Source organism: Phyllopteryx taeniolatus, chromosome 12, assembly GCF_024500385.1.
Source record: "Phyllopteryx taeniolatus isolate TA_2022b chromosome 12, UOR_Ptae_1.2, whole genome shotgun sequence".
In the NCBI taxonomy this organism is placed as follows: domain Eukaryota; kingdom Metazoa; phylum Chordata; class Actinopteri; order Syngnathiformes; family Syngnathidae; genus Phyllopteryx; species Phyllopteryx taeniolatus.
The window spans coordinates 10,704,729-10,730,144 of record NC_084513.1 but is presented as its reverse complement, the minus strand read 5'-3'; the positions used below and the strand labels follow the sequence as shown (position 1 = coordinate 10,730,144).

At 40.5% G+C, this 25,416-nt stretch overlaps 1 protein-coding gene across 1 annotated transcript in view; it reads right to left on the bottom strand.

The window, feature by feature from the left end:
* Window positions 1-17,678, bottom strand: part of myo10l3 (myosin X, like 3) — a 95,639-nt gene extending 77,961 nt beyond the window's left edge. The window contains exon 1 of the mRNA XM_061791868.1: window positions 17,398-17,678. Within this exon, the coding sequence (XP_061647852.1) occupies window positions 17,398-17,418 (21 nt within the window). The 5' untranslated portion in view covers window positions 17,419-17,678. The remainder of the gene's footprint in view (window positions 1-17,397) is intronic.
* Between the last annotated feature and the right edge of the window lie 7,738 nt (window positions 17,679-25,416).

The following is a 25,416-nucleotide window of genomic DNA, read 5'->3' as shown; positions in this document are numbered from 1 at the left end:
AAAAGGCAGAAACAACTATTACAGTAACTACAGCACGTGTCGACACATTGACACGGTTTTGATGGGGGACCATGAATGACCGTCTCTGCCTGGTACCAGCTTGTCATGTTTGGCCTACTCAGGGAAAAGCCGCTTCACGCTGCGGTCCAGATTATTAGGATTTATTCCACAGACAATCAGGTGCTCTTATATAACTGGAAATCACAGGGTCACAGGGTTTCAAGCAGAATATTGTTGGTTGCTTCTGCGGACAGAAAAAACATTTGACAAAAGCATTTTAGACTGGGCTTCTTTGAAATGCCAGCAGTCCAACGGCTTCTTGGTTCTTGACATGGAGCTGTCAAAACTGCAGGATATTTGATCGCAGGTTGTTGAAGGGGCAGCTGTTTGATATCAGGTATTCCCCCTAAAAGTTTAGAGTGCAGCAAAAACTAAGTATTAATCTAACAAACAATAGTATAGCCCGACATGACCTTTGACCGTGCCATTAATAATCAACCAGGTTTTTGCTTTGACACAACTTAAATTGTGATGGATGAATGGGAACCATTAGGGCATTGATAAGAAAGCATACCCTTTAGCAGGATTTCCCAAACATTTTTTGCTATAGACCCATATTACAAGATTTACTCTGAACATTGGTGACCCAATAGAATTTTGGCTCCTAACCCTGAGTTTGGGAGACCCTGCTCAATAGTAACACTTCCACACAACTGGTGTTGTACAATTCAGTTATATATCCGAAAATGTCCACTTGAATCATCTAACTTTTAACTGCATCTTCATTGTGGTGTCTTTTAAACTTGTCCAAGCTGGAGTTTCTGTTGTCGCTTGGTTGGTCAACAGATTTATTTGCCTTGTTCCATGTAACAAATCGAACAAACTGAGGAAAAAACAAAAAGTGTCATTTAGAGAAATACCGTGCATTACGACGAAGGAAAGAAGCCACTTTTTCTCATTTCTAGGTACTGTCAACACACTGCACTGTAACAAGTTTCTTGTTTTTCCAACTTTAATAAATTGGCAAATTACATCCTGTCCTACTGCTGCTGACACAGCAATTGTTATCCTGCCAAGAAACAGAAATGAATTACCTCAACAATACCATACCTTAAAGAACTGAACTGAATCTTTGCTTGACGACTACAAAATGTAGGACTACAAAAAGTAGATTGCAATACATGAAAATGTACGCAGTGGCCTTAAGAAACAAATAACTTTTCTAGAGTAATGACTGAAAGATGAACACAAATGCATCTATTCTGAATGACCATTCACATTGTGAATTGTGACAGTACTCTCACTGTAGAACCCTCAAATATTTGCTGTTTGGTTTTAAAGACACTTCAGAAGATAGAGAACAATCTAGGAGTGACTATGGAGCTCAAGATGCATTTGTTCTGATGTTTTTCTTTCTTCATAGCTGCATAAATTTGTGCTTAAAAACAATCTGACGCCGTCTCAGCAACAGATGGTTCTTTCAAAACTCCTCCCTCCTTGTCACTGCCTTCATAAAGAGCCTTGTCACTAAGTCAGGACAAAGGCAGCCACCTCTTACTGACTGAGAAGCTTGGAAGTTAACCAGGCGGAAATATCCCAAACAAAGGCCAGCTGGGACACAATGGGCACATGTCAAAACCAGCCCCACCCATCCAACTTAAATCACATGGTGTGGCCCAGCTGACCATTCTACCTTAAACACCACTTCTTGCACACATTATTGCAATCAAATGGGGTGTAAATCCAAACTCCTGCTTCTGGTCACCAGATGTTGGAATAACCTTTTGCTTCAAATTCTCCATGTTGCATGTCACAGAGCACATGGAGCACTGCAGGGACAGAACTGGTTGATAAGAGTGATGTAACTCCCTGAAGCAGTCGTCATGTTGATATCCCATCATGCGATCACAGGGATGAAGGCTTGGGTTTCTGCAGCTTCTACGGTAACAAGTGATCTGAAGACATGCTAATGAATGCGCCTTAAATATTTTCATGCTTACACAGGACAAGGTGCTGTGGACACGAGCGCGGGTAGTATCAAATGATCAGACCAAAAGTCATGACAAACAAAGCTAATAAATAAATAAATAAATAAATAAGTAAAAGCAATTTAACCAGGAAATACAAGATGATAAGCAGGTTTCTTGGAGTGTAGCTTGGTTCGAATATATGGCTAAGTGAATACAACAGCAAGCAGTGAATGGATGCCTGTCACCAGATGGAGGGGCCATATGCAAAAGAGGTTTTTAACGAAAAACAAATAAATATTAGAAGTTTGGTATGTTTGTTTACATGACAACAGCATTTTGAGGCTGAAATGCAAACATTGTGTCTCAGTGAGTTTAAAATGTACTTTGGCCCTCTCTGCATTATTTACCCCATGGGCGCCAAACATAAAGTCGGCAGGCCAGAACCGGCCCGTCCGATGGTCCAATCCGCCCATGGGGATAGAGAACACATTAACTGAAAATTTTCAATAAAAGTAACTTGTCACTAATTGTGTCCACTGGGGGGGGGGGGGCAAACTGACATCCACTTTACTGACCACTTACCACTTAAAGGACATTCTGAAATTGTGGTTATTCAGAATTTGACACCTGATACTGCTGCACTTGTGAAGGTTAAAAGAAGCCAAGTTTCAGGAGCTAAATAAGCCTACTTCATATAAAATGCTGTAGCACCTTTGCACTACAGTTCTGTGAAAATTAATAACTCCTGTACAAATATTTTAAGACATCAAATACGGCAAAATATCAGTAAACAGCTTCAGTTCAAAATAGGTTAGTTTTGGTGGACCCCATTTGCTTTTTTTCCATGCACCACCACAACTTTTTTTTTTTTTTTTTTTTTTAAATCTAAACATTTGCTCCAACTACCGGATACAAATTCTTTGTGTTTTTAACATTCTTGACCAATAAAGATAATCCTGATTCTGACCACTGCGCCTATACAGGAGGTAAACACTGTGAGGTATCAAACAGTGGATCTGAGTTAAATGCTGATTCCGTGGCAAAGCTAAACCAAATGCCAATACAAAGGTGCAAACCCCCCCCCCCCCCCCCCCCATTTTAAGTGACCCCTTAAGAGTATGAGTGGACAAATGTGCAGACTCTAGGGCATTAGATGACTGACCAGCCTGTAAAAGGGTCAAAAAGCAAATTGGTTCTTGTATGATTGTCCATTAAAAAGCCAACGTGACAATTCTCAAAGGGCTACATCAACAAGACAATGGGTTAAGTTTCCTTATGTTAGATCATTCTGACATGAAAACTGGTTCTTGCATGAGTGTCCATTAAAAAGCCAATATGACAATTCCCAAAGCGCTACATCCACAAGACAACACGATAAGATTCCTTTCTTTAGAGCATTCTGACACGTGACTGACGCAACCCTGACCCTAAGGCTGAAGCAAAACGTATTTGTAATTTTTTTCTTTAAACGCCTTGACAACAAGTCATGTTTTCAGACTTTCATAATGGTAAATTATAATTTTAGTACAAATTGCCTGTAGACTACATTTTAAAAATCTGAAAACAATTGCTGGATGGATGGAATGTAGGGTTTTGTCACTTGTTTCATGAGTAGGAACCCAGGCCAAATTCAAGGTTTTCACCCAAATCTCGAGAACGCTGAGTGAGTGTACCACACACAGAGGTGAGATTAAACAAGTAGGCTAAGTTTGCCTGGGATGGGAATCTGGGCAAAAGGTCCTTCCAGGTCTTCCAGGCCACAAATCTTCCAGATGGGTTGAGAGGTTTACTTTCGCCACAAATGGATCAACCCATTGCGGAGGTAACACCTAATAATGTATTTTTCAACATTCTGACTCTCCACTAAATTAATTAATAAGGAAATATTAATGGTGGTGCCTTGAGATACAAGTTTAATTTGTTTTCTGACCACGTTCTTAACTCAAAACATTTGCGTCTCACATTATCTTTCCCCAATGAAATGATGGAAATTCCTTTAATCCGTTCAAGCCCTACCCCCAAAATTGTGTTTTTTAATGAGAAAAATAGTTATTATTATTAAATATTATTATTATTATTATAGAAACATACACTAATGACATACTGGAATTAAATAAAATGGAAAAAAATAATCTAGTGTGTGCACCTTGGCTACCTGGGGGCAGTATAAGAAGACAAGACATGAGGATACACTGTACATGGAGACTGTCAGCTTCTCAGTACAGCAGTAATATTAGTCATTCTTTGCAGAGGATGAAGAATATGCCTGTAAGTATTGATATATTGTTTGTCTACATGTGTTGATATATTGTTTGTCTCCATGTATTGCTGCACCATTTGTGTTCAAATATCCACTGCTTAAAGGGTTATAACACCGCCACATAGATGCTAATCGATAGCCTGTGCCTTTTGCCGTTTCCCATTATATGTTAGCACACAAATAGCCACACCCACACACAGAGATGCTCACAATGAACTACCGTAATTCCAGCTCCTAAAACCACTCACTAGGCCATGCCCCTTAAAGGCACACATCCAAGACACAAAAACTACAGTATGTAGAGTAATTACACTTCATGAAACCGGTTAATTTCTTCACATTCTGTTTTATACAATAAAATGCTAATGTTCTTTATCAAAAAAAGAGGTAACAAAAAATATTGCTATTTTTGAGTAAATTAAGTTACAAGCTTGGTAACGCAATGATTTAAACTCGTAAATTAAGATATTGCTGTATTAATATTCTTACCATATCACATTAGGGACTATTGAGAATTACACAAAATAAATCAGGCTGTCATTGTTTCCAGCATGGCTTACGGGTGGAATGAGGACATGGTGCTTGACCGAGGGGACAACTCAGATGATCAAAATCAACCTCCAGCATCTGTGCAGGGAGACATGAATTAAAGATGATGTAGGAGGCAGCTGATCAGAAATTAGCTAATGGAAGAGGAGGTTCCCCGTGGGGAACAGGGCTTCCCCCTGTCTAAGAGGGGGGCGGGGTGGGGTGTCGGTTGCCGTTCATCATCGGGTCTTAGAAGCTGTCTGCAACCCCCCCCGAGGCCTTAAGGCGGAATGATAGTCTTCATTACATTCATACATAAACCTCAAAATCGTTTTGCTTTAAAGAGATTTGAATCAACATATTAATGAAAATAACTAATAAGAACAAACCAGCAAGTACCTGGAGATTTGTCAGTAGCTGCATGTACATGAGATCGCCCCCACGGGTGCATCCCAGGGGTTAGGAAGCCCTTCCCCCACCACAGTCTGACAGCCGTAAACTACAATGTAATTGACAGTGTGTTGGAGAATAAGACATTTTAAGTCAGTGGAGAGATGGAATGGATTATTATAGAGAGACTATGTTATAGGGCCAAAACTATTACTCAAATAAACCGAACAATTCGATTACAAAAAAATAGAAGCACAATCTCTGCCTCGAAGCTTCCCAGTGATTTTTGGTTTTTTTTCCCCCACACAGACTGTTACTGCAGACTCACACACCGCTCAATGTAGAAATAGGTTGACATAATGGTGGCCAGCCAGGAGGAGACAGTCTGTAAAAGACTGGTGGGAGGGCGTGTGACGTCGGCAAGTCTGTGTGTGAGTGTCTGGGCATGTGGCCTGCGTGAGTGTTCGGTACACGGCTGCTTAAAAAAATAATAATAATAATAATTTATCATCAACTGTGGCTCTCCTTTCCCACCTTTCCTTTCTCTACATTACAGAGAGTACAGTAAGTGTGCTGTAAATAAAAAAAAAAAAAAAGCGATATAGCGGGGAAACAGTACAGCAGTGAGTTTTTTGTTTAGCAGATTTTTTGCTTTAACGTGTGAGCAAAGAATTTTAGAGTTAGATGGTAGCGCTGAACTCAACTCTCTTCACAACAAGCTACAGTTTGGCAGATAATTAACAATTATTCAAAAAAGAGGCTTCCAGCTGTTTAATGCCACTCCCAGTTTACTTTTACTCTAAAAATAAACATAAAACAAAGAGAGTTAAACTTTGTGTATTTAAAACAATCTCACAGCTTTGCTTTAGATAAGACAAGTTACTTTTTACGTGATGAGTCTTACTTCACATTCGACTAGAAATAAGACAAATACTCTTGGTAAGATTTAGAGTTTTTGTAGTGTGACAGCAGATTAAAAACTGCTGTGATCACTCCATGTTTGATTAGACAGCAATATTTGCAGTGGCGACAGTTCTTCTTCTTGCTATCATTTGACTTCAATGCCCTCTGTGCTCATTTGTGGGTATCAGTGGGGTCACACAGCAGGAATACCGGAGATATCTCTGGAATGCGTTTGAGTCAAAGACAGAGTCACCGGACTGTAGGAGGCATTTGAGGCTCACCCGGTGTGGTCAGTGTTAGTGAAGGGTCAGTGGAGCCTAGGGGTCCAGTTACATTGCCTTTGACCTCAGCTCATAACTTGATTGGACCCAAATTAATTGCTTCTGGGGTCCTCAAGTGCTACATGGCTTACAAGTTTGGACATGTTTACATTGCTTAAATAATCCCTTGCCTCATAAAACAATGATAATTATAGAGAATTGGGTTTTCTAAATATGTATGGATATAAGTCTGTGTGATAGATTGATCACCATTTTGTCTGTTGGGACTCTGCAGTTCATTTCCAGTATATAGGGGTTCTTGAGACAGAAGTGACCCGACTTTACTTTTTAAATTGCTTGTTTACAAATGTTGTTTTGTCTCAAGTGTGACATTAAACAACCAAGTAAATTGTTTGCCTGTTCACTTGACTAATTACACTTTATGAAACTATAATTTCAAAGCCAAATAATGGTAGTAAGCAGAGCTGCATTGTTGTTGTTGTCTTTTTGGACAGGGTGGGAGGCCAGGGTAGCACTGGACCCACCAGGTGCCCCCCCCAAGATGCTTGACATATCACGGCACCGCACGTCTTGTCGAAAGCCGTGGCCCAATGGTTAAGATCATCGCCTCCCACCGTGGGGGACCAAGGTTCAAGACCACGACTGGACCATCCGCCAACATCTCCCGGTCTCACGGCTGTGGTGTCCTTGAGCAAGACACTGATACCCCGAAATGCTCTCCGGGCGCTTCAGCTGCCCCCTGCTCCAGTGTTCCACTAACATGTGTATGTGCTCACTGTGATGGGTTAAATGCAGAGAACAAATTTCATGTGCATGCATTCATGTTTATGACAATAAAAGGTGATTCTAAAGGAGCTGTTGGCATTTTGAAATCAGTGACGCCTTTTGACTGCTAAGTCCCTCCTGTACAGTAGTTGGCGCTGTTTACCACAAAGAGTTGTACTCCACATTTATTAGGAAAAGAAGAAGAATCACCACAGAAGAAGAGGATTTGCCCCAGAGCCGGTCTACGTCATGACCTCATCCTAAAGTAAGTTTTACGGGGGTGTCCTAATGAATCACTGTTTAAAATCACTTTTGTGTTCAGATAGGAGATCGTTTTGCTAGAAGCCACGGGTATAAAGCTAAAGTTAGCATTAAGTTACAGTGCAGTGTGCCAGTCTCTCTCACCCGCTGGCAAACACAAACACGAGCACATGGACAAGTTACAGCTCATGGCGTCTACACATGACCAGTGTCAGCTTCCAACAGCCACACCACATTAAGCTGTACATTTAATTCTGGTTGCTGCTTATATTGACGTGTTTCTCCAATGATTTTAGAGGAATGAATCTAGCAGACAATCGGCCAGATAGCTGTTTCATGGTCTGTTGGCTTAAAAGAAATATAACGTGAAGGAGGCTGGGGGATTATCCTTCACGTTTTGCCCTTTGTTATGTCTCTAAACTGTTGGTATACTGATGTGTGTTCTCTGTCAATTGACTGTCTGTTGTCGTACGAGAGCGACTCCAACTACCGGAGACAAATTCCTTGTGTGTTTTTTGGACATACTTAGCAAATAAAGATGTTTCTGATTCTGATGTTTGTTTAAAAGCTTTAATACTGATACCGCTACAGTGTCAAAAGTGTTGCTGTTGCCCCCTTCTATGCAGCATCTTATTTCATGCATAATCTATTACACAACAGGCTAGCTAAAAACACTTTTAAGACAAACTAGTGGAGTGCTTTCAAAGAAAATGTCAGGAGTTGAGGGCATCACAAAAGTGCTGTTAATTAGCTTCACAAGTGTAACTTTTTTAAAAAGCATAATTACTGTAATTCAAGTTAATGCTGCCTTTATATTTCAGTTTGATTTCTGAAATTTCACCAGTATCACCAATTTAGCTTGTTTAAAATGGGTATAGCCTACCTGTAATTCAAGTGAAATCTGTCTTTTTATGCAAGTATTTTGTCTGCTTTATTTTATTGGTTGATTCAAGAAGTTTTTTTTTCAGCTATAATAAAAGAAGTCTGCCTTTTTATTCATAAAACCTGTGCCTTTTTATTTTATTTTTATTTACCGTTTTCATGTTTTCAACTGTGCATAAAGGCTTTTTTCTATTACTGGGCTATTTTTTGGTGAAATAAATTTGAGTTGCTAAAGAATGTCAAAAATGTCGGTTGCAACTTAATGACTAAGTTAAATTTTGGCTCCTGAGGCAAAACCAGTTGGGAACCACTGAGTCGCTGAAAGTGTGAATATGAAACTTACATCTACAGTGGTCTATTTCCCCTGACATTTTTTAGGCTTGAAGTGGGGATTTGATCACATTGTGCAATTGTAAGTGTTGCTAACAGTTACAAAACTGGCCTTGACAGGGGGACAGTATATATAACTTCTTTTTAAAGAGAAGCAAGTCAGGCAACGGTAAGGTGGACAGAGAGAGTGTGAGTGAATAGCTCGTGTGTGTCTGCGTGAGTATCTGTGAGTGGGTAATTGTGTGTGTTTGTGAGTGGATAACTGTGTGAGCGGGGTACTCTGTGATTGAAAAATTGTTGCAGTTGTTGATGTTGTGTTTGTGTGTACATTGTGTTGTAAACATTGTTAATAAACTTTAATTTATGCGCACAAACCTCATCTTCTGTGTGCTTAGTATGTACATTGCAACATTTGCAACATTTAGAGACTGATTGCAATTCATTGGTCGAGAAACAAATTCCTTGTCATAGTCTGTGGACACCTTGAAATAGCCTTGGCCACCCCAAGGATAAAAGTCTAGCTCTGCCACTGTTGTTGTATGCACAGATTAGCCTTTATTAAACTGTTTGGATTTTTTCCCTATGGAAAATATTGTTTTGAAATCATGAAGAGCAATTAAAATATACTACCTTACGCCGCCACATGAGTGACGTGAAAAAAACTGGTTTGCAGTAGCTCAGTTAAGTGCCCAAGATGTACAGTATAGCGAGAGTCCACCAGGGGTTTGGTTGTTTGGCGTCAGTCAACCCTGGATTGTTGCTTTCACCATTGTTGTCTTGCCACCATGGAAAGGCTGGAACGGCTAGCGGCTCGGGATGTAGTAGCGATTCCACTAATGGTGGTCAGTTGGAAACCTTATGACCGTAGCAAGCAACCAGTAAACTAGCAGGACTATAGGAAAAGCGTAGACATCTTCAATAAGCATGAATACCATAACACGCACACAGTTGTTGTTGTTGTGACTTTTGGCTTGTCGAAATGTACAGTAATTGCATTTTATAAACTGAGTTTATTTCTTTATATATTTTTTATTTTTATTATGTTTTTTTTATACAATACACTGCTCTTTTTCTTTTTTTTTTTAAAGTGACCAAAAATTTGGGGCAGCTGATTCAGATTCATAAAAATTACATTCCATGGGGAAAATTGATGATATATGAATAAATTGAGTTACGAGCTTGGTTACGGAACAAATCAAACTTGTAAGTCAAGGTACCGCTGTACACCCTTACACACTAAACGATTAGTTGATACCGAGTAGTAAAGTCGACTCGTTAACTACTCGACTGATTAACTAATCGGTTCAACCCCTAATGAGCAGTAGTATGGATGATGTTGAAGAGATGGTAACATTCCTCCAGAATCTCATACTGCGATACCACAACAGCCTCTGGACATGCAATCGCCTTTAAAACTAGAATGGAACGCTTACGACTTGCACCATGCTGCGTTACTTGCCTGTGTTGACCACCAAGCTGCCAATTGTACGTGCAGTGTGGAACATGACACTAAACCCAGCATGGTGTTCAACCTGAAATTGCAACGTTAACGCATCAGGAGCAAGGGTTGACCTCAGGTCCGGTTCTTGGCGTTATCTGTTTAAGTTACAAATAATCATCATAAAATTAAAAGCACATGCAAAAGTGATGAGACAACATATAGCATAATAGGCTCACCCACAAGGTAATCACAGGGGGCTACGAAGGGAAAGTCAGCATCTGGGCTGAGAGCAGTAATCACAGGCTGGCTATTATTAAGCTCCAGTGCGAGAAGGGATTTAAGCTAGACTCTTATTACTAGCTCATCGAGTCAGTCGGGCAAGGGGAGCCAAGGTCAAGTCCAAGAGTCGTTTAGTGTGCCAGCCGAGGCCGTGGTAAACAACGACTTTAATTTTCTCTGGCTAAGCATCGCAGATAAATACACAGCATGCAAATCTAGTCAAAATCCATTCTTTGTTGATAGTGAAGCGCAAGGGACTGGTCTAGTATTTAAGCGTCAACCTTTATAATAGTAAACAAGGACTGTAACCCCTTTCACAGTTCTTTTTAAAGCTGTAACTAAATGCAGGCTCAACCATTTTGACTCTAATGCAGCGAGTTCTCAGAACCACTATTTCAGTGATTCTCAAACCTTTTACACAAAGTAGTCACTCAAAAGTACTTGGCTCTCCATGTACCACCATCATGACCCATTATTAAAATAGAGTATTGATATTAAAAAAAAAAAAAAAAGCCGAGGCAATTTACTCATATTTCAAATCAATATTCCCCCATAAAATGCATTGAAATGCCATTAATCTGTTCCAGCTCCCAGAAAACACCGCATTTTTTTGTTGTGTGTTTTTAATAAATGTAATGTATTGTATAAACTGACAGAAAGATTCAGCTGAGAGTCAAACACAGAACATTGGACGACACGACACAGGTCTCTTGTGGATGGAAAAGTAGTTGCACAAGAACAATAAAGTGATTTATAGTTCAGAGAATGACACAGTCGACAAGGCTGTCCTCTTAGACACCCACGCAGAGAGGAAGGTTGGGTGTTATTTAGACATGGCTGCATCACATCAAACTCAAACCCTGTATAAGGGCATTGGGGGGAGAATGACTAATCAGAAAGCTAGTACAGCAGTAAGAGGATTTAAAATTGTGGCGTCACTGTGGCAAGTTAACCTCAAAAGTTTCCCACTGGATAATTATGGGTTTTGGTCATGATGTGATCCTCTTCAAATACACTCTGTAAGAACATTTTTAAATTTGGTTTCCTTGCTTTTTTCGTGCCCTGTGATTGACTGGTGACCAGTCCAGAGTGGACCACGCCTCTCACCTGTTTGTTGCCACTCCCAGTTGAAGTTCACAGTCAAACTAAACACAAAACAAATAGAATTGCATTTTGTACACAGCTTTACCTCAGCTTTGCTTAATGCTAACAAACAATGCAAAATGCCATAGATGGGGTAAGTAATAGCATCTATTTGGTGGTGTTTTAACACTTTAAGCAATTATTTTGATGTATTTTAATTAGAAAAAAAGAACACTCCATAATATTGTACTATAATATTGTATAAAAACACAGTAATTACATCATTAATTAGCATAAAAAGAATTAATCAGTTTTTGTCAAACTGCATCAATTAAATTGCCATTGTGCTGCTCTTTCTGGTGTGCCTGCCTTGTCCACCTTGGAGCAGTATAAAACAGACAGATGGATATGCTGCCCATAATTGAGATGTCTCAAGATGTTTCAGACTGAAAGGCTAAGTTGTGTGGTGGTTTTAAATACGAAAGGTGTAATTCTCTTTGTTTTATGTTTAGTTTTACGGTAAACCTCAACTGGGAGTTGCAATAAACAGCTTGAAGCCTCTTTTTTTTAAATTAACTATTTGCCAAACTGACGGTTGTTGTGAAGTGAGTTGAGTTAAGTTCACTGCCACCATACAGTGCTCATATCTCAAGTCTGCGCTCGCAACGCAAAGCAAAACAAATAAAAATCAACCGAACGACAGCTCGTATCTCGAAAAACTTGTAAGTCGGCTCATTATGTTATGTTATTATATTATATTATCATAATGTGAACAATTTTCCTTATTAATACACTCCTGTGTTTGGCCAGATGCCTACATAATATTTGTAATTTTTCAAACGAAATCATTTTGCAGATCTTGATGATTGGCTAAGAAGCCGCAGCAGCATTAAAAAGGAATGCCATTTTTTTACCTTTCCTTCCTTCCTTACATCCTCGCCTCACTCCCTAACTTCCTTCCTCGCTAAATCTACCCTCTGCATGGCTGGAGGTGGAGGCGCAATGATCTCAGATGGCTTCAACAGCTGGAGGAAATGAAAACCGCATTAAGTTACCATTTTCACAACAGAATTCTTCCTGAGCATGTTGATCCGCGTGGCAAGGGCTTGAAAAGGCAGTTCGGTCTGGATGTTTCAGGGGTGGGAAGATTACGTACGGTAACCTAAAGCCTGGCCGTCGCACTTCTACATGGCACGGGATGACATGCCGGCACAGGATGAAATGCCGGCACGGCTGGGAATTTCAGGAGTCGGGGGTAGGACTCTGGGATTCCGTCTGGTCAGAATACCTTTAAGGGGAAGGAATTCGGCCTGTGATGCCAGCGTCTGCTCGGAGGGCGTTAACGGGTGTGGAAAGGTCTTCGTTTGCCTTCACAGTGTGAGGCAGCTGCCACTGTAAAGGCTTTGAATCGCCACGTTTAGAATTGAATGTAGCGGCTCAACAGGATGCTTCACAAAGGCTATAAAGACTCCATTTCCTCTGTGGAGGGGTGAAAGACACAAATCCGCACCCACTAGATCATCAGACAGAGGTTAAAAGGCATTGACAAGATCGGGGAGGGTGGACAGGGTGTGGACTCCAGGCAGTGTGGATGGACAGAATGGTCTTTAGTGGGGGAGTCACACAATCGTACAGTACACCCGCCATCTCCACAACCAGGAACTCCAACATTCAACCTTCAACAAGATGCCAACCTATCCATCAATCAATCAGATTGCTTTGACATGCATGGCTCATGATGAACCCTAAGTGATGAATCAGGGCTTAGATTGATCCTCGGGTGACTCAGTGTAATCCACTCAAGTCCTCACTTCCAGAATTCCGGCACAATTAAAACTGATCTGGATTTGAAACAAGCAGCGCTGACGTCAAAGTCTGACTGTCGACTCCAAGAGCCACAGTGGGCTTCCATTGTTAACTATCCACAAAAGATTAATTAACGAGCAACTAGTCAACTAGTTATTCTACAAGGTCAAATGACGCATCTCAGGGCATCTCAATGTGTGTTTTATTGGGTCGTCAACTGCCTGAGTAGTTGACGACCCAATAATTATTAAGTAAATTATTAAGTGTTTATTATTAAGTAAAAGTTATATGTCGATGCTATTATATTCAGTATTTTTGTAATTTCCTTTCCCTGGGATGAACCAAATGTCTTATTTCTCATTTGATCTTGAGATGAGGTGGCACGGTGACGACTGGTTAGCACATCCGCCTCACAGTTCTGAGGACCGGGGTTCAAATCCCGGCCCCTCCCGTGTGGAGTTTGCATGTTCTCCCTGTGCCCGTGTGGGTTTTCTCCGGATACTCCGGTTTCCTCCCAGATCCCAAAAACATGCAGGGTAGGTTAATTGAAGACTCTAAATTGCCCGTAGATGTGAATGTGAGTGCGAATGGTTGTTTGTTTATATGTGCCCTACGATTGGCTGGCGATCAGTTCAGGGTGTACCCCGCCTCTCGCCCGAAGATAGCTGGGATAGGCTCCAGCACGCCCGCGACCCTAGGGAGGATAAGAGGAACGGAAGATAAATGAATGAATGAATCTTGAGATGAAACAGTTTGTGAAACCCTGCCCTCGGGCAAGGCACCTAACTACCCCAATTGCTGCCTGGGTGGTGGAAAATGGCCAACTGCTTCCCATAAATGACAGTCAGTCAAAATTCTAAATCTGGTTGGAATGGACAGTTCAACCTGAGTACGATGCACCAAGAATTTCGAAAATTAGATAATGGGTCCCGAAGAAACTGAATTTTTCTTTTTGGGTAATGTTTTTGTGTGACCCTATTGAAACTATGGTCAAAAAATGCCTCCAAATTACTGTAAAACGGTATAACGTCATTATTTCTAAACATATCTCCTCTACCCTTTCATTTAATTTGCTACTTGGGAAACCCCTTCTCCGACTGGCTGATAAGTTTCAGTTAAAAATATCCACCAATAAACTCATACGGGCCGGCACGGTGACCGACTGGTTAGCACATCTGCCTCACTCCTTCAGGGGACCGGGGTTCCCCGGGGTTCCCCGGTCCCCTGAAGGAGGAAACCGGGCACTCCGGTTTCCTCCCACATCCCAATAACATGCGTGGTAGGTTGATTGAGGACTCTAAATTGCCCGTACGTATGAAAGTGAGTGCGAATGGTTGTTTGTTTAAATGTGCGATTGGCTGGCGACCGGTTCAGGGTGTACCCCGCCTCCCGCCCGAAAATAGCTGGGACAGGTTCCAGCACCCCGTGACCCTAGTGAGGATAAGCGGTAAAGAAAATGGATGGATGGATGAAACTCATACGGGCCATAATTCCGTGGAGTTCTCCAAGTTGACGTCAAAATTACCGTGACGTTTTAAACGGTGTCACTTGCCCTAAAACACGACTTAAAAAGCTCAAATGAAACATTATTTGTGAGAAGAGTCAGAATAGTAATTAGTTGTTTTTTTGTGAATTCATTTGTTATGGGGGATTTTAAAGGCTTTTCTGAAATGTAAGTGTTTTGGCTTTTGTTAATTTGTTTTCTGAAATGTAAAAATGTTTCACAATTTGTTATATTGTTTTGCACTTCCAGGCCACCGTACTGGGTGACTTGACCTCAAACTCCCATATGCATTTCTTTAGAAAGCAAACTATTCGAGACCGAATCAGCAGTGCCTCTGATAGTTGCAGCCAAATAATGCACTACGATTTTCCTCAATTGCATCAATACATGATTAATCAACAACCTATTCAACAGAATGCTTTTAACCCACAAATGCTCAAACATTTGCTCCACCATTGGACCACATTTACTCATGAATTTAGTACACCACACAGTAAGGTCTGAGCAGAGAGTTGAACTCCTGACCTAACAACTGTGAGGCAGACGTACTAACCACTAGCAACAATGCTGCCTTTAGGCCAAAATTGTAATCTCAATCTAAGGAGAACATTTGCAGTTAATGTAATTCTAGAGTCCTTTGTTGGTGTCAAAGACACTTAAAACTATTTTAAAAGCATCTGTTAGATCATATTGCAGGGAAGTTCCAAAATAAAGTAACATTGGGAGTCACATCCCATTAGCTGAGGTGAACCCCACTCCTATCACTGCTTGTAGATGTCTGAGTCAGAACAGTGTGACCCATCAAGTCTATACAATGACAGCATGTGTCTGTGTCAGCGCATGCGAGTGTCTGTGAGCAGATGACACATGCAATTCACGTACTTGCATCCACTCTACACTCACAAACTGTTTGCGACTAAAATAAACATGCATCAATCCAAATTATGACACACATGAAGAAGTGCAGTGACATTGTAATCTGGCTCTGATAGTTTATAATGGGATTATCTGAGCACAACTGAAGCGGATTTGTGTTTGTTGGGGGAACTATATCAAGTACATGTGGGTCATACCAGAATTGGAGAACATTTCCTGCACCCCCCAAATAAATTTCAAATAATCCACACACAAAATACAGTAACAAGCACTTGTTGTGTAAATTACAGTTGTCCTGAGACAAAATGTAACTGTAGTTGTGGTAATGACTTTTTTGATGTCTTTTAATTACTAAAACATTTTGTTTTATCGCAGACATTCTAAATAGTAGAACTTATGCTCTGAAGTTGTCCCTCAATATGCACGCAACATACACAAAAAAAATTACTCATTTAGAGGAAGAGAAAAAAAAGTTAGTTACAAGACTCAGCAGAAACGCCATCATCAAGCAAATTGTTTGACCACAGGTTGACGACCTAAAGTAAGCCATCCCTTCTATTTTTCATATTTTTTCAATGTTTTCAGCTGGAGTCACTCAAACAGACGTAAACATGTTACTAATATTATCATAAAGACATTAATAAAGGTTTTTCTTTGTTTATCTAACCTTGTTCTTGACCAGCTAACACAGCTAGACACCTACTGGCCATCGTAGCAGGGCTGTGCTCAAAAGGTGGTGCCAGAAGCTCAAAACTAGCGTCAATAGTAACAGCCATAAAAATAAGTAGTTTGGCATTGGCGGAGAAGATCTGGCAAATTTTCCATCGACATAATGTATATATCCCACAAAATGTTTCTTACATATGTGGCACCATTTAAAGGCCTTTCATAAGAAGCAAGGAAGCATTGTTACAACAAAGAAATAATCTACCAAACACATATTTAAGTGGCTAAATATCTGTTAATTTAATGAGTCAAATATAGCAAAATCATCCATCAATTTTATGTACCACTTTATGCTCATTAAGGTCACAGGTGAGCTGGAGCCTACCCCAGCTGACTTTGGGGCAAGAGGCGGAGTAAACCCTCAAGTAGTCACCAGCCAATCGCAGGGCACATATGGACAAACAACCATTCACACTCACATTCACACCTGCGTACAATTTAGACAGTTTGGAAGCCGAAGTACCCAGAGAAAACCCACATAATCTCCCTGATCATACAAACTCCAAAAAGGAAGGCAGAAGCCGGAATCGAATCCCAAACCTCAGAACTGTGAGGCAAATGTGCTAACCACAGATAAGCAGAAGTAAATGGATGGATGGATGAGCACATACAATTGTGCCTGTAAGTGTAAATACCCTGGCAGAATTTTCGAGTATTCCGGCAATATACATTTTTTTATGTTATTCATAATGGGAAACAAATTCAACTTTAAGGCATTTCAGAATCACACAATTATCAAACAAAACATGGCAATATGGAAAATAATGAGATGGTCCCCATTCTGTCATTTGTCATTATTCTCCAAAAACACTGCAAATATTTCACAAATCTTGCCAGGGTATGAGCACCACTGTAAAATATCTTATAAAAGTGTATTCTTGATGGATAAAGCGGTATAGAAAATGGATGGATGGAGGGTTTATTACCTGTTTTTTCTTGAAAATGCCACGAATGGCTCATGTATGAATAGTTAAGCACATGAATATGGGGATTTTCCTTTTTTTTCCGTTTATCGGTTGTTTTACGTGCCCAAAACTAGCACAACAAAGAGTCAAAAAGGACGTTTACACCTCAAACTAAGTTAAAGTGCGTAGACAAATAAGCGAGTTTACCTCCAGGAAGAATGTATCCATGTTGACGAGGTCCGACCTGACGTCCCTTTGTAGTCTGACTTGAGGGTACCACCACAGTCGAGGAGGTTAAGGAAGCCTTACTCCATTTCAAAATTCCTCCTGTCCCCCGCCGGCCGGTAAGCTCCTGGGGCTACAAATAAAACATGGTCCGCTCGTTTCGGATAACTTCCAGTGTTCTTTGCCCCCGCTGTGGTCCGGAGGAGAACGTTGATGTACTAATGTTGTTTTGTCTAAGTGTACGTGTGTGTATATGTTTGTGTGTGTGTGTTGTGCGATTCATTTGAGAGCCTCAACCGGCACATTATGCGAAGGGGCGGGGTTAGGGGCGGAGTAAAACTGGGAGGAGGAGAGTACGGTGGCCGAGAAAGCAGAACGTCAACGCGATTTCTTTGTGTGCACTCAGGGTGAGAGTTAAGGGGGTGTGCGCACGCTTCCCCTCTTTTCGGGAGAGGAACAAAGGCAGGAGTTTTTTTTTTGTGTGTCTCCAAATAGAAGAAAGGAGGTCAATAAGCACACGAATTGTGTCAATTCGTCATTATCTACCAACAATGAAGAGGTTAGGCTCGAGCAAGATGTTTTTTTTCTTTTAATTTCCATAGCATTTTATACAACGTGTCCTATAAGTCTGGACAGATAAGCATGAATGTATATGTTCAAGAATTAAATTTTCAGCATTTTTGTCCTTTTTTTATTTAGTTTTTCTTTTCTTTTTTTATTCAATTATAATATTTGCAAATAAAAGTTTGAGGCAAGATTTCATACACAAAGACTCCCTATTGAAAATTTAACAGACTGGCTCATAATATTTTTGGGAGAAATTAAAGAGGAGATATGATGAGCCAATAACTTCCCAACACAATCTAAGACAAAAAAAAGTCCATCCATCCATCCATTTTCTGAGCCGCTTCTCCTCACTAGGGTCGCGGGCGTGCTGGAGCCTATCCCAGCTGTCATCGGGCAGGAGGCGGGGTACACCCTGAACTGGTTGCCAGCCAATCGCAGGGCACACAGGAACAAACAACCATTCGCACTCACAGCCATGCCTACGGGCAATTTAGAGTCTCCAATTCATGCATGTTTTTGGGATGTGGGAGGAAAAAAGTATTTATTGTATTAAACCAATTAAATTATTGAACAAAATAACAATGCTTTTATCATACTGTCTCTAATATTTTAGCCTTCTCATGTAGTGAAGTAAACAAAATATTTGTAACATTTTTTATTTTTTATTTTTATTTTTTTACAATAATAATAATACCTCTCTGACATTGTCTTATTTTGAATTCCTTGATTAAAAGGGTCTAAAAACAGATTTTTTTCCCATTCATTTAAATATATTTTTAAATAAAATAACAACGGAGCAGCGGTGGAAAACTGGTTAGCACATCTGCCTCACAGTTCTGAGAACACGTATTCAAATCCGGCCTCGCCTGTGTGGAGTTTGCATGTTCTCCCAGTGCCTGTGTGGGTTTTCTCCAGGTACTCCGGGTTCCTCCCACATCCCAAAAACATGCACGGTAGGTTAATTTAAGACTCTAAATTACCCGTAGGTGTGAATTCGAGTGTGAATGGTTGTTTGTTTATATTGTATGTGCTCTGCGAGTGGCTGGCAACCAGTTCAGGGTGTACCTTGCCTCTCGCCCGCAGTTAGCTGGGATAGGCTCCAGCATACCTGTGACCCCAGTGAAGATAAGCGGTGTAGAAAATGGATGGATGTATAAAACAACAGTTGGTTAATGTTTTTCTGTTGTTGTTGTGTTTTTTTTCTTTTTACATATTTTCACTATAATCACCTTGGGATCTGTATGTGGTGTAAAGTGAATTACAAATCAAAATGATTGTTTGTCTTTGAGTAACTGTAAATAATGTATAATGTATTATCTATTCATATATTTATTATTTTTATTAGAATGTGTAGCTCTTCTGTGAGTGAGTGTAGGTTTTTAAAATGTATTTTCTGTAACTAAATATAAAAAAGTTTAACAAAAAATATAAATCAAACAGTAACAGTGTTTGCGGTCTAGCTGGAGGTCTTTTGTCACAAACCACATGTGAATGAATATAGTGTACTAAACTTGGATTTTCTTATAAAACCTATCCCATGAGAATGAAGTTATTGTCTCAATTTGTGGTGTATAATGCAAAATAAATAAATCTAAATGTAATAAATGTATTGGAAAGCTAACGAAACATTTAAAAGTAGAATTTGACAATGATTTAAGGGTAAAAAGTAGCCAATGATGATTACTTGCAAAGTAGTTTGTCATCTATCGCAACCAGGAACATCTACTACATCTAAAGGCTGAAAGTTTGAGAACCGACAGAGTAGTTAATGACTTACTATTTAAAAAGTTAATGGGTTTCATTAAAATGGTTTCACCTAGTAAATGCAACTGATAACTTGCTAAACTAAAACTGGAGCTAAAATAATCAGATAACCCAGATTTTCTCATGTGATTTCATGTAGACACACTTGAGTTGTCTACTTGTATGGTTACGCTAAGCTAGTCAGCTGAGCATCATGTCTGTGAGGCCGATAGGACAGTTGCTCGTTGTTTGTGTGCGCTGTCAGATGATAAGCACGATCAACGCGACAAGAAAACAGGACACCAGAAGGGCTGACATCGGGGGCCGTGGAGATGGTGCAGCCCACCCGCGAGCTGAAGGATTGTGTGAGTGTATCCGCTGAAGGCGCTGGTGACATTGACGTCTGTCAATCAAATGCATTTGTTCGTAAACTGTGCACTTAACCCAGACAGCAAACATACGTCACACCAAGGTCGGCCCATCATAAAAAGTTTAAACGCTGCGATGTTACAAGGAGAGAGTTTGCTTAATTCCAATTTGTCGCAGAGACGTCTGCATTTAATCTAAAATAACGACCACTCAATGTCTGAGCGATTCAGGCCCTCAAATTTAGAAGACATTTATTTGCTCTTTAAAGGGACTTTCATGCTGCAATTTAGGGGTATTCAAATCAAAATGGACCACTGTAGTTGTTAAAAAGTCTTGAAGGTTACCGTTTCCAAACTGTGATAAACAAGTGAAGTACGCATACTGCTGTGGCCACTTCCTGCCCGTACCACATTGAAGTCCATTTGTGGCAAGCGGCCATGAGCAGAGTCTCCCCCAGCCAAACCTCAAGCATAAAGACAGCTGATGGATTCCTGTGGGTATCATTTGAAAATCAATTCACTGCCTCCCGAAAGAAAGAAAAAAAAACCTTGACGTGACAAGACGTACTGAACAAAACCACCACAAGCTGTTCAGGTGGCGTGAGCAGCAATGCAAATGTCTATTTAGTATTATTCTCGGCACTTACAAACCATACTCGATCAATGAACTGGTTTGATAGTACAAAAAGCACACCATGTGCTGCCGGGAGAGTATTGAACAGCTCAGCCGTTCATCAGCTGTTTTTTTCTTCTTCAATAAGTCAGGCTTAAATGCAGAAGTGGAGTAAAAAAAAAAAAAAAAAAAAAAGAAAATAACAAAGCTGCCAGCTGTCACGACCTCCACACTAGCGCGCATACGTAAGATCCATTCATTTTCTGTACCGCTTATCCTCACTAGGGTCGCGGGCGCATACGTAAAATGTTTATTGAAAATATTTATGTTGAGTAAATTAAAATGACACAACTGATTTCTAAATCTTATTTCACTTCTTTTTGGTATCTGGGCCTTCAGTGGGGTTATTCAATTTAATCCCTCTTTTAACACTACCACGATCACGTCACAATTATACAACCTATCAATAAAAGACAATATAACAGCATGCAAATGTGCCACATGAAGCAGTTTAGGATTAATATTTTCCTATGAACATGACAAAAACATTTAACATTTCAAATAAATACATCACACTCACCAGAGATGCTGTTTATTAAATATATCAATGTGTGTCGATTGCAACAGAGGTGTTTTGCTAGTCGAACTTGGCTTGCTCTGACCAACCAATCAGAGGGCGTAAAAAATGTTTGTATTCAATGAAGTTTTTTTTTAAAAATGTGAGGACAAATTTACATTCAAATACATTTTTCTGTCATTTGTGATGTCATTGGGCGCCTCACTTTTCATGATTTCCTTTGGGAGTAAAAACAACAGGGTGATGTCATTCAATATGTAGTATCTAATAATGTAATGCAAATCAATAATGAGATTGAATTTGTCCTTCAGGGAGGGGACTGATGTTGTGTTGACTTTCAATGGACACAACCATGAATGCAAAGAAGTAGCGGAAAGGTTAAAATTCATTGAATTCACCGTTAAGATGCATGGTGGCACTGACCAATGTGATAAAAATGGAACATTTGACAATGTGGTTTAACAAACAGGGGGATTCAATAAGTGTTGAATTGATGGAAGGATGGTGTGTGAATATGGTTGAGGAAAAATCCTATCCTATTTATTCAATTAGGTAGTCCTATTTTGGAGCGCCACAAGAGCGAGTTGCCATTTGAATGCTTTACTGACACAAATGGTTGCAGCAGACCCCATGCGAATAATGGTGGCATAAACCCATGATTGCATCAGCTCAAAGGCTCTAAAAACACAAGAAAGAAACAGTCGTGTTTCTCTGTGAAAAAAAAAATAGTCAAGCACTAACAACTGGACTAACATAATACATTACACAGTTCCAAAATTGCAAACATACTATTTACAAGGCACCATCCGAATGTTCACTATACAGGTCAGGTAATAAGCATTCTAGCAAATGCAATTTCAGATTGTCGAAATATCAAAACAGTATGTGAATGGTACAGTATTACATATGCTAACAATATTTACGAGACACCATCTCCCCAAATGGCCATCATATCAACATGATAGCAGTTGTGATTTTAGACAAACTAAATATAGCCACCCATTCTCTCTACCGCTTTACCCTCACAAGGGTCGTGGGCGTGCTGGACCCTATCCCAGCTATCTTCAGGAGAGAGGGGGGGTACACCCCAAACTGGTTGCCAGCCAATCGCAGGGCACATAGAAACAAACAACCATTCGTGAACACATTCACACCTACGGGCAATTTAGAGTCTTCGATCAACCTACCATGCATGTTTTTGGGATGTGGGAGGAAACCGGAGTGCCCGGAGAAAACCCAGGTAGGCACGGGGAGAACATGCAAACTCCACACAGGCTGGGCCGGGATTTGAACCCCGGTCCTTAGAACAGTGAGGCAGATATGCTAACCAGTTGTCCACCGTGCCGCAACAAAATGTATGTTACTAAAAATTTCAAACCACCTGTATATCAAAATATACCCTTGGCTAGAGATTTGAAACACAAATACAATGAGCCCTGGTTTATAAGAATCAGATAAGGATTAAGGATTTTAATCATTTTTATGTCACAAATCAGCCCAAATTTACTGGTCCAAAAATCTATGTAAATCAAAAGGAAATGTGTGACTGACTGAAACCTTGACTCTTTGGTACAAAAATGCCTGAATGGTTCTTACTAGTTGAGTTGAAAATGTGATGTTTAAACTGGCCATTTGGAGATTTTTCAATGGCGGCGTCCACTTGAGCCATCTCATTCCGGGCCACATAGCGAGCAAGCGAATTGTTAGATGTACTTCAAACTTCACAGAAAATAATAATAATAGTTCATCACATGCATATAGTTTTCATTCGTGTCCAAATCCTATGAACGAGTGATTTTTGGACGCCAAAAACGAGAAACATTTTCATCTTTGTCAGAGCAGAATTTAAAATTTCAAGAGGTGGTAAAGGAATTTCTCAAAAATGTCATTGGAAAAGAACGAGGATTACGTTGTGCGAAACAATAAGTAAACATGATTTAGGTGGACCTCCGCTAATTCCAAGTCCCAGAAATCCAACACAGCGAAATGGAAAGAAAATGACAGCCAGTTTTCTGGATTTAGTAACATACAAAATATAATACACAGTGCTACACCTGCTAATTTTTATGCGGCACCATCTTATGTTCGCCATATCAGTATGCTAGCAATTGTTATTTACGAGTGTCTACCAACCAATAAATACTATTACATACCTTAAAATGCTAATGTTTACAAGGCACCATCTTATGTTCACCATATCAGTATGCTACCAATTGCGATTTTAGAATTTTAGACCAACGAAATACAATACACATGGGTACATATGCTTACATGCTAATGATTACGTTACAAAGCACAATCTTAGTTTTAGGATATTAGCTGTTGAGATGGAATTGTAGCACGTTACATAAATAAACGTTACATCTTAAATATTGAACTACAAACAAAGTTAAAGTTAAAAAACAATGGAAGTCTGGGGCAATGGGAAAGGGAGAGAAGAATTATCAGAGAGAATTCAGTATTATGACATCCCGTTTGGTCTGTAGTGTTAAAGTACAGGAAGCAGTCGTACTTTACAACATATCTTACCGTAGCCATGCCAAACCTTCCTACTTACACTCTTCCCATGCTTCCCTAGGCTGTCCACATCCTGTTTGTTTATAGAGCTTCCACAGTGGCATGGCATTCAATTCCCATATTACTTTAAGCAAACTGCCTCATGTTGCAGTGGATTTAAACGAGTCATGTCGTGAGAATCAGAACATGCCCATGGACATTTTGCTGTTGTTTATTGTGTCTCACATGGATTTTCAGCCTAATAACCGAAGTGGTCCAGCAGTGACTCAGGCCCCATTTAGAGGCCTGAGTAAACACATGAGAGTTTCAATCCAACATTCTTCATCCAGTGCTCCAGACTGACACGAAAACCTGCCGGGAATTTTTACAATGCGCCGTCTCATGCCAGATGATTCAAGCATGTGAATCACCAACAGCTCAGATTTCCAGATAAGGATGACAAACAACAAAAAGGACCTATCAGACCATCAATGTAAGTTTGTCCAAGAAGTGGGAGTAATTCAATTTGATGCTACATTTTGCACATGAACTGCATTGAAATAGAAGGAAAAATGTCCATGGTCAGCTGGGTGGTCTATTGGTTAGCGCATCTGCCTCAAAGTCCAGAAGGTCTTGGTTTGACGAGATGCACCGCAGCAGGTCAGGCAAGCTCGGGATGGGGGCCCCAGGAGATGGCTGGCATCGACCCAAAACAATGACAAAGCCCTGCAATGACACGGTAACGATGTGTCGCTGTCGGGAACTCTGGCATAGGGCCCCATCGGAGCTATAGCTGGCTGTTGGCTAGTAGGGGACCCCAAGAGACGGCAGATGTTGCTCCAAAGCAAGCGAACCAAATATTTTATGGTCTTTTCTTTTTTCTTCCTCAAGTTGCTTTGTTGAAGTTTTTTGGACAACAACAACCCTCTTCAAATCAAAGTTAGGGTATCATTAACTTTCTTTATTGAGATTACAATACAGTGACTTCAGGTATATTCTTTCTAGCAATATCAACCTCAGGTTATGAGGGAGATGTTTTTCCTCATTAACAGAGTGGGACCAACACTTTTGTCCACTGCTGGAGGGCTTGGAACTAGGACTGAACCAGGGAAGCTGCGGATGACGCCGTCAGGAGTTCGGTGTGCTGCTTCAATTCCCACGTGTTCAAAGTCAGCTGATGCAAAATATGATGTCACACATGCTGGTGGAGAACTACACCTGGCATGTTTCGACTCCAAATTGCGTTCAGGGGAACTCATCGACTTGGAGTAGCTGCATGCGCAAACCAGCATGGTAGTCATCTAACCTCGGCTGGAATGAGGAGGACTTCTTCGATTGGGCCGACAAAATGGAGGAGGAGGACGTCAACAGCTGGTCAGGTGAGCCGATGGGTGACCCGGAGGAGAAGCTGTAGGATAAGGTATTCCTGAACTTCCTGGGCTTATCAGTGCACTTCGAGGATCTCCAAAAGGACTCCCCCAATCACAGGGACCACACAGAAGAGGTACATCCAACTGTGTGTCTTTGTCACAAGGGGACTGCATGTAATGGAAACCTGTCTACAGAGGTGGCCAACATCAAAGCGCTCTGGCAGAAGCTTAACACCAGGGACAAGGCTCTGTTGCCCTTCCCCTGTG